The 10,988-nt window shown below is 39.8% G+C and overlaps 1 protein-coding gene across 1 annotated transcript in view; it reads right to left on the bottom strand.

Moving 5' to 3' along the window:
• Positions 1 to 1,570: 1,570 nt before the first annotated feature.
• LOC128700639 (thiol S-methyltransferase TMT1B) overlaps positions 1,571 to 10,988 on the bottom strand; it is a 43,712-nt gene continuing 34,294 nt past the window's right edge. The window contains exon 5 of the mRNA XM_070086986.1: positions 1,571 to 1,769. Within this exon, the coding sequence (XP_069943087.1) occupies positions 1,758 to 1,769 (12 nt within the window). The 3' untranslated portion in view covers positions 1,571 to 1,757. The remainder of the gene's footprint in view (positions 1,770 to 10,988) is intronic.

Below are 10,988 nucleotides of genomic sequence, written 5' to 3'. Positions count from 1 at the left end.
TGATGTGGAGGGCAAACAGTAAGGCATGGGTCACTAGGGACATTTTCTATGACTGTGAAAAATTACCTCCTGAAAAATAAATTGGACCTTAAGTGGTTCCTGGTATTAGAAATGCTCCTGCTCATCCTTCAGACTTGCCAGAGCAAATTTCGGGGGACTTGAGTTTTATCAAAGTGAAATTCTTGCCTCCTAATACCAATCCTCTACTCCAGCGCATGGACCAGCAGGTCATTTCAAATTTCAAAAAACTGTACACCAATGTTTCAAAAGTGCTTTGAAGTGACCTCAGACACTTGACTGACCCTAACAGAGTTTTGGAAAGATTCCTTAAGTATCCTCAATTGCATAAGCCTTATAGGTAAGGCTTGGGAGGGAGTGGCTAACAAGACCCTGAACTCTGCTTGGAGGAAACTGTGGCCAAAATTTGTAGAAGAGAGATTTTGAAGGGTTTGGGGCTAACCCTCAGGAGCCTATGCCAGATGTGGAATCTATTGTGGCATTGGGGAAGTCCTTGGGGTTGGAGGTTAGTGGGGAGGATGTGGAAGAGTTTGTGGAGGACGACGATGAAGAACTAACCACTGATGAGCTGCAAGAGCATCTGCAACAGCAAGAGGCCACAACTGAAAAAATTGCTTCAAAGGAGGGGAGAGAGAAATTGAGGAAGTTGCCTTCTTCAACTATTAGGGAAATGTGTACAATGTGGTCAAAGGTGCAAACCTTTATGGAGGAAAATCACCCTGACACAGCTATTGCAAGCCGTGCTGGTGACTTTTACAATGACAATGTTGTGAACCACTTTAGGAAAATCTTAAAGGAACACAAGGTACAGAGCTCTATGGACAGATTTTTGGTGCAACAGAGGTCCAGTGACTCTCAAGTTGTTCCCAGTGGCATTGAAAGAAGAAGGGAAGTAACCCCAGAAAAGGACTTGCTACATAAAGTCCTTATGGAAGGGGATTCCCCTTCCGAAAATTAACACACTTCCATCTCCCTTCCTCCCAACTCATCACACATCGCCACATCTTCAATAAACGTAAGTGTCATTTATTCTTCATTTAGTACAGTACATATATTGTGCGTGTATCCTCCTTTTTGTGTGTAGGAAAATGTATATTTCATGTGTTAAAATTATTTTTTCAGACTTTTGGGTGTCTGGAACAGATTAATTGGATTTCCATTATTTATGGAAAAATTAATTCGACTTAAGATAATTTCGTCTAACGATGAGCCCTCTGGAACGGATTAATATCATAAGTAGGGGGTTCACCGTACTCGAAACTTGAAATGTTTAAAAATGGATAGAACCCTCATCTAGTCACACACTATTTTTTTTTTTTAACATGGTCATCTCCCACTGAGACAAAGCAAATCCCACTCCCTCTTAAAAAAAAAAAAAAAAAATTACATCAACTGTCAAGTGTGCAACAAGAGTATAATTGAGACATCAAAAGTCTGATAACCATACATTAGAAAGCTCAGAAAGTCCCAAAATAGTACAGTGGACCCCCGCCTTACAAACGCATCGCATTATGTTAAATCCTCCATACAAAGCATTTGAATGCAAAAATTTTGCCTCGCCTTACGTGATTCGTCCAGGAAGCGTCCCATATGTGGCCTCAGCTGCCTCGTGGGTGCCAGTGTTTACAAGCCAGCCAGTGCGGTCACATCCACGCATACATTCAGTACATTTCACCTTATTCCAGTGTTTTTTGTGCTTGTAACTGCAAAATAAGTTACCATGGACCCCAAGAAAGTTTCTAGTGCCAACCCTGTGGTAAAAAGGGAGAAAATTAGTATGGAAATTAAGAAAGATTTTGAAGGGTTTGGGGCTAACCCTGAGAAGCCTATGCCAGTTGTGGAATCCATTGTGCCTACTTCAAAGATTAAGGAAATGTGTGCAAAGTGGGTTGAAGTGCAAACCTTTATGGATGAAAAATCACCCTAACACAGCTATTGCAAGCCGTGCTGGTGACTATTACAATGACAATGTTGTGGCCCATTTTAGGCAAATCTTAAAGGAATGGGAGGTACAGAGCTCTATGGACAGATTTGTTATGTGACAGAGGTCCAGTGACTCTCAAGCTGGTCCTAGTGGCATTAAAAGAAGAAGGGAAGTAGCCCCGGAAAAGGACTTGCTACCTCAAGTCCTACTGGAAGGGGATTCCCCTTCTAAACAGTAACTTCCACACACTCCCCTCCTCCCATCCCATCAATCACCACCAGATCTTCAATAAAGGTAAGTGTCATGTATTCTATTCTTAGTAGAGTAGTAACTGTGCATGTCTTCTTCAGTTTGTGTGTATTAAAATTAATATTTCATGTGGTAAAAGTTTTTCTTTTTCATACTTTGGGGTGTCTTGCACGGATTAATTTGATTTCCATTATTTCTCATGGGGAAAATTAATTAGGCTAACGATAATTTCAGCTTATGATGAGCTCACAGGAACGGATTAATATCGTAAGGCGGGGGTCCACTGTACATCCAGGATCGTGCCTGAGCTATGTGGAACAAAATCTTAGAGCTAGGTTTCTTGTCTCTGTAAGAACAAAGAACAAGACTAGACATGATTATGTCATAAAAAATACCCCAGAACATAGAAAAAATGGAGACATAAACATGATATAAAGCAAAGGAACAAACTGAACATGAGAGTAAATGCGGGTAGCAGCGACACATTACGTGTGTCGCTGCCCTTCACTCAATTATACTCTTGTTGTACACTTAACTTGATATATATATAAAAAAAAAAAACATATTTTCACCAATAAGATTCTCTCTCACATCCCCTTTCTCTTTGACCAATGGAATAATATATGATCTGTCAATCCCTTGGCCTCATTCCTTCTTTCAAACACAAATTTAATAAATGCACCAGGGTATGGTAGACAGAACCAACAAATAGTGCCGTTACAATTATGGCAAATGCACCCACTATTTCAGCACTTTGTCCTTACCACTTTCATCTCCTTCATAAACCCTAACCACTTCTACTACTTTTTCTGCACTTTAATCTTTTGTACTTCATCTCACTTCCAGCTTTCCCTTCTTTCTAGGATTTAATTCCTCATCGTCCCAAAATATGAAATTTATGCCTCCATTTCATCACCAATATTAAACTATCACTGGGTATTCAACAATATCATCACCCCATAAAATATTTGTTAGGATCTCACTATTTTCACTCTCAACAGAAAACTATTTCTTTGGTTTCCCCACTTTGTTTACCATTTCCCAAAAATGTTTTATTCACTGAAAATGCCTTATTCATTCTTTTATTTGTTATTATTTTGCAAAGTCAAATATTCATGATTTATACAATACAAATTTTTTCCATATACCAATTTTCTCTCCCTTATCAAAATATTAATTTAATCACTACACCTCCACCTGCTCTCCTACTACCACAAACGTCTTCTTTCCACTGATATCAAATTCTTAAATCTACACCAGCTCTTTTCTATATCATAATTAAGCAGTTATAGTGACATACAGTAGGGCCCCACCTGCGTTTCACTTTACAGCGTTCCATTAATATGGGCATTTTAACCCTTTCAGGGTCCCCAGGCTCTCTCCCAGACTTGTTCTCAGGGTCGCCCAAATTTCAAAAAAAAAAAAAAAATTTTTTCTTATGAAAAGATAAGAGAATCTTTTCCTGATCATAATGACACCAAAAGTATGAAATTTGATGGAAAACTTACGGAATTATGCTCTCGCGAAGTTAGCGGTCTCGACGATGTTTACGCATCTGCGATTTTGTCCACTTTGAGCCCTATTTTCGGCCAATTCCAGTGTACTAGTCGACAAAAATCATAACTATTTCACTAGAACTCCATTTTTTCTATTGAATGAGTACAAGAAACCACCCATTTACCAATTTCAACTATCCAATACAGTGGTCAGAATTCAGCAATTTTGCCAATTTCACACAAATTTCAAAAGATGCCAATTTCCAAATAGGGTCCACAATGAACAAGACATTCCTGGCACTAAAATAACATTTCCTCTGTTCATTAGTCACGTCCCCACGCCCCTCTTACATTCTTTTGCTTTCCACTTCGAATTTTTATTCTCACAAAAAATAGAAGATTTACTGTTATGCATTAGTGTAGAAATGGTATAAATAATATCAGTGCACTTGTGAAAGAATATTAGACTCACCAGTTGGCGTGTATTGGATGCTTAGCATGATTTGTTTACTTTTGAACTTTAGTAAAAATCAAACATTTCTGCTACTTTGAGCTCAATTTCAAGGTACTTTTCATTGTAAAACCAGTCAAAATTATCTCAATTTCTGTACTATGTCTTCCATTCTATAAAGTGAGACCAGGAAAACTAGAATACAACAATAAATACCATACGAAAATACAGTGCAAAGTCGTTGTTTTAATCCAAAAACACGGTCGAAGTTTTTTTTTCACATTACGCACTGTGTGATGCAGGATTTTTTTTATACTGCGCACACTGACCACAGACCCATTCTTTCATATGTAGGCCTACCAGCTTTCTCTCACTAGATTTCAGGGCACTAGAATTTAGGCGTACTAGTACGTCCGAAACCCTGAAAGGGTTAAATTATGACCACAACTCCCTATAAGTCTCCCCCACCTGACTTTCTAATATGGTCATCGCGCCCCACCTGGTTTGTTTACATTCTCCATGAGCTCCCCATCTCTCCATTATGTCTGAAAACTTTCCAAAATTTCAAGTGTTTTTAACTCTTTCAGGGTCCGTCCCGTAGATCTACGGCTTCACGTTGAGTGTCCAAACCATAGATCTATGCCAAAATTCTAGCGCCATCAAATTTAGCGCGAAAGCGCTCATAGGCCTACATGTGAGAGAACGGGTCTGCATGGTGGGTGTGTGCCATAAACAAAAAATCTAAGCGCCCACATAGCATTGTGGGAACGCCGGCTCAGTTACCCTTGTTCACCATGCCTCGTCGCAAGTCAGCTCTCACTCCCCAGAAAATTGGGACTCTCCTCTTCCTATCTGATAGTTCTGACACTGATGGAAGTGGAAATGAAGACGAATTCTATGGCTTTGATCAGTTAGTGACCGAAAGGAATGACCAGGATATCGATAATAGTGCAGAAAACCCTGACGATCCTCAACCTTCTACCTCTGGTGTGGGCACTCGTGACTCACGGTCGGTTGTACCTCAACGCAAGAGAAAACTAATATTTTCGCGTGGCCAGGCCTCTGACTTCAGTAATGATCATGATAGTGACATGGATTGTGATTGACGATCATTCGAGTAGTGATAGTGAGGAATCATATTCACCAGTGAAGCGTCGGTATGTATGCCACCGCATGCACTCGGGTAGTGTACCCTATGCTGTGCCCAGGGGGTGGAGTACATCCCGGAGTACATCCAGTCGCCCTACACCAGGTTTAGATAGTGATAGTGAGGAAGATGTGGCTACACTTGGCATGGATAGACCACAGGCATCAGTAGATGGTGGTAGTGGTGATGGTAGTGGCACCGCCATGCGTGACTCACCACCCCAGGCTGGGACCCACGCTGCTGACTCCTCAGTTCAAGGACAAAGCGGAGCATCAGCCACCAGCCCACCACAACCACAACCACCCGCACAACCAGCCTATGATGTCCAGTATCCACCAGCAAACCGTATCTGGGATTGGCAGCAAAATCCCAATTTTTTTCCCAAGCCCCACCACTTTGATGACTCTTAAAGTGGAATTCTACCTACTTGTCTCCTTGGAACCACGGCCAATGAACTGGAATTCTTTGAATTATTCTTTGACCAGCCATTGATGGAAACTATTGTCAGGGAAAGTAATAAGTATTTTCAGTACACCATGGCAAATACGATTATATCACCACAGTCAAGACTACACAGGTGGAAAGAGACGACTGTTGCAGAAATGTATTTGCTTTTTGCAACAATAATGCTTATGCCTGATGCCTATAAGCATAATATAAAATCATACTGGTCCACAGATCGGCTAATTTCTACCCCGGTCTTCAGTGAAATCATCCCAGTGAACAGGTTTATCTTACTGTTACGTATGTTGCACTTCTCTGACAAAACCAGGCCTGACAGAAGTGACAGGTTATACAAGATTAGAAATGTTTTTATGTATCTCAAACAAAAGTTCAGCATATACTTTTATCCATTCAAGAATCTTGTAATTGACGAGTCTTTGATTTTGTTCAAAGGTAGACTGTCATTCAAGCAGTATATACCGAGCAAGAGGAAACACTTTGGTATAAAACTGTTTGTACTCTGTGACTGTGACAGTGGCCTGGTGTTGGATATTGTTGTATACACGGGAAGTAAAACATTGAAAGATACCAAGATGTTATTGGGTATCTCAGGTGATGTAGTGAGAAACATGATGGCACCTTATCTTGGTAAGGGGCATACATTATATACCGATAACTGGTACACAAGCCCATTACTCAGTGATTTCATGTGAGTGAACAAGACAGATGTGTGTGGCACAGTGCGTTCTAATCGTAAACATATGCCCAGGCTCAACGCAGGTGCTCGTGGTGATGACGTGCAGGTGTTTATTGCCAATGACATCATGGCATTACGGTGGCATGACAAACGAGATGTCACATTGTTGACAACCATTCACCGTAATGAAATGCAAGACAGTGGCAAAGTTGATCAAGTGACTAAAGAATGTATTTGAAAACCAGTGACAGTGATTGATTATACACAAAACATGCGCTTGGTTGACAAATGTGACATGCAGATTGGTTTTGTTGATTGTGTTCGTAAGAGTTACAAGTGGTACATGAAACTTTTCTTCCATCTCATGGACATTTCAATGCATATAATATGTACCAAATAAAGACTGGCAACAGACCACCGTATGGTGAATTTTGTTTGTCTGTTGTCAGACAACTCATAATGAAGTACCAGGTAAGAACACCTGCTATACAACAAGGTCCTCGAATTACTCAGGATATACCCAAGCGTTTGAGGAGGGAAGGTGATCATTTCATAATACAGCTTCCTTCAACTCAGAAGAAATTTGCTCAGAAGAGATGCATCGTCTGTGCACAAACAAAACGACGGCAACAAAGATGCAAAGACACTCGGTTTATGTGTGAGGAATGTAAGGTGCCTCTGTGTATGGTGCCTTGTTTCAAGGAGTTCCACAAGCTCCAGCAGTTCTAAAACCATGTCCAGTGATTGTAAATATGTAAATATATGATAGAACATTAGTATTATACAAGATTTGTGCATGTTTATTGTAATAAACAACAGTGGTAAACAATAATATGATAATAACTTTAGTGCGGTTATTGTGTTCAATACAGTGAGTTTATATATATACATTATATACAGTATTGGTCTCTCAGGCCCCAAATGTTAGTAGGAAAAGAAAAAAATTGGAAAAGAAAAGAAAAAACTACAAAAACCGCTAAATAAAGTAATGCGCGTATGTGGAATTCGTCGATGTTGCCGCCACCACATCATTTTGGACAAACTTCTTGGCACTTTATCTTGGTAAGTACTGATGAGAATTTTTTTTTGTCTTATTACCTTCACAAAAATATGGTCTTTAATTCTGTAAGAAAAAATAATTTTTTTTTTTTTCAAAATTTCTTAGACACTGGAGCACCACTTCAGATTTTGGCCTTGGACCCTGAAGGGGTTAAGTTATTTCATATTTTATATATATATTTTTTTTTTCAACAAGTTGGCCGTCTCCCACCGAGGCAGGGTGACCTAAAAAGAAAGAAAATCCCCCAAAAAGAAAATACTTTCATCATTCAACACTTTCACCTCACTCATACATAATCAGTCTTTGCAGAGGCACTCAGTTATGACAGTTTACCTGTACCTAAGTAAACATACATACTATGCTGGCATGCAGGTACACATTAAAATCAGTAAGTGTGTCTTATGTCTTGAGGACACCATATTAATAATAATAATAATTTTTTTTTTTCAACAAGCCGGCTGTCTCCCACCGAGGCAGGGTGACCCAAAAAAGAAAGAAAATCCCCAAAAAGAAAATACTTTCATCATCATTCAACACTTTCACCACACTCGCACATTATCACTGTTTTTGCAGAGGTGCTCAAAATACAACAGTTTAGAAGCATACACATATAAAGATACACAACATATCCCTCCAAACTGACAATATCCCAAACCCCTCCTTTAAAGTGCAGGCATTGTACTTCCCATTTCCAGCACTCAAGTCCGACTGTATGAAAATAACCGGTTTCCCTGAATCCCTTCACTAAATATTACCCTGCTCACACTCCAACAGATCGTCAAGTCCCAAGTACCATTCGTCTCCATTCACTCCTATCTAACACGCTCACGCACGCTTGCTGGAAGTCCAAGCCCCTTGCCCACAAAACCTCCTTTACCCCCTCTCTCCAACCCTTTCGAGGATGACCCCTACCCCGCCTTCCTTCCCCTATAGATTTATATGCTTTCCATGTCATTCTACTTTGATTCATTCTCTCTAAATGACCAAACCACCTCAACAACCCCTCTTCTGCCCTCTGACTAATACTTTTATTAACTCCACACCTTTTCCTAATTTCCACACTCCAAATTTTCTGCATAATATTTACACCACACATTGCCCTTAAACAGGACATCTCCACTGCCTCCAACCGTCTCCTCGCTGCTGCATTTACCACCCAAGCTTCTCCACATACACCTCAACGCACCACTCACCTTTTTTCCCTCATCAATTCTATGATTAACCTCATCCTTCATAAATCCATCCACCGACACGTCAACTCCCAAGTATCTGAAAACATTCACTTCTTCCATACTCCTCCTCCCCAATTTGATATCCAGTTTCTCTTTATCTAAATCATTTGATACCCTCATCACCTTACTCTTTTCTATGTTCACTTTCAACTTTCTACCTTTACACACATTCCCAAACTCATCCACTAACCTTTGCAATTTTTCTTTAGAATCTCCCATAAGCACAGTATCATCAGCAAAAAGTAACTGTCAATTCCCATTTTGAATTTGATTCCCCAAAATTTAATCCCACCCCTCTCCCGAACACCCTAGCATTTACTTCCTTTACAACCCCATCTATAAATATATTAAACAACCATGGTGACATTACGCATCCCTGTCTAAGACCTACTTTTACGGTAAGTAGTCCCCCTCTCTTCTACACACCCTAACCTGAGCCTCACTATCCTCATAAAAACTCTTTACAGCATTTAATAACTTACCACCTATTCCATATACTTGCAACATCTGCCACATTGCTCTATCCACTCTATCACATGCCTTTTCTAAATTCATAAATGCAATAAAAACTTCCCTACCTTTATCTAAATACTGTTCACATATATGCTTCAATGTAAACACTTGATCTACACATCCCCTACCCACTCTGAAACCTCCTTGCTCATCCGCAATCCTACATTCTGTCTTACCTCTAATTCTTTCAATTATAACCCTACCATACACTTTTCCTGGTATACTCAGTAAACTTATTCCTCTATAATTTTTACAATCTCTTTTGTCCCCTTTCCCTTTATATAAAGGGACTATACATGCTCTCTGCCAATCCCTAGGTACCTTCCCCTCTTTCATACATTTATTAAACAAAAGTACCAACCACTCCAACACTATATCCCCCCCCTGCTTTTAACATTTCTGTCATGATCCCATCAGTTCCAGCTGCTTTACCCCCTTTCATTCTACGTAATGCCTCACGTACCTCCCCCACACTTACATTCTGCTCTTCTTCACTCCTAAAAGATGGTATACCTCCCTGACCAGTGCATGAAATTACTGCCTCTCTTTCTTCCTTAACATTTAAAAGTTCCTCAAAATATTCTCGCCATTTCCCCATCTACTAACTCCCCTACTCTGTTTTTAACTGACAAATCCATACTTTCCCTAGGCTTTCTTAACTTGTTTAACTTACTCCAAAATTTTTTCTTATTTTCATTAAAATTTCTTGACAGTACCTCTCCCACTCTATCATCTGCTCTCCTTTTGCACTCTCTCACCACTCTCTTTACCTTTCTTTTACTCTCCATATACTCTGCTCTTCTTATAACACTTCTGCTTTGTAAAAACCTCTCATAAGCTATCTTTTTCTCTTTTATCACACCCTTTACTTCATCATTCCACCAATCACTCCTCTTTCCTCCTGCCCCCACCCTCCTATAACCACAAACTTCTGCCCCACATTCTAATACTGCATTTTTAAAACTATTCCAACCCTCTTCAACCCCCCCCCACTACTCATCTTTGTACTAGCCCACCTTTCTGCCAATAGTCGCTTATATCTCACCCGAACTTCCTCCTCCCTTAGTTTATACACTTTCACCTCCCTCTTCCTTGTTGTTGCCACCTTCCTCTTTTCCCATCTACCTCTTACTCTAACTATAGCTACAACTAAATAATGATCTGATATATCAGTTGCCCCTCTATAAACATGTACATCCTGGAGCCTACCCATCAACCTTTTATCCACCAATACGTAATCTAATAAACTACTTTCATTACGTGCTACATCATACCTTGTATATTTATTTATCCTCTTTTTCATAAAATACGTATTACTTATTACCAAATCTCTTTCTACACATAGCTCAATTAAAGGCTCCCCATTTACATTTACCCCTGGCACCCCAAATTTACCTACTGCTCCCTCCATAACATTTTTACCCACTTTAGCACTGAAATCCCCAACCACCATTACTCTCACACTTGATTCAAAACTCCCCACGCACTCACTCAACATTTCCCAAAATCTCCTCTACACTTCTCTCTTCTCCAGGTGCATACACGCTTATTGTAACCCACTTTTCACATCCAATCTTTATTTTACTCCACATAATCCTTGAATTAATACATTTATAGTCCCTCTTTTCCTGCCATAGCTTATCCTTCAACATTATTGCTACTCCATCTTTAGCTCTAACTCTATTTGAAACCCCTGACCTAATCCCATTTATTCCTCTCCATTGAAACTCTCCCACCCCCTTCAGCTTTGTTTCACT

Source organism: Cherax quadricarinatus, chromosome 20 (assembly GCF_038502225.1).
Source record: "Cherax quadricarinatus isolate ZL_2023a chromosome 20, ASM3850222v1, whole genome shotgun sequence".
NCBI classification, from domain to species: Eukaryota; Metazoa; Arthropoda; class Malacostraca; order Decapoda; family Parastacidae; genus Cherax; species Cherax quadricarinatus.
The sequence above is the reverse complement of the archived record's forward strand: the minus strand, read 5'-3'. Positions and strand labels throughout refer to the sequence as shown.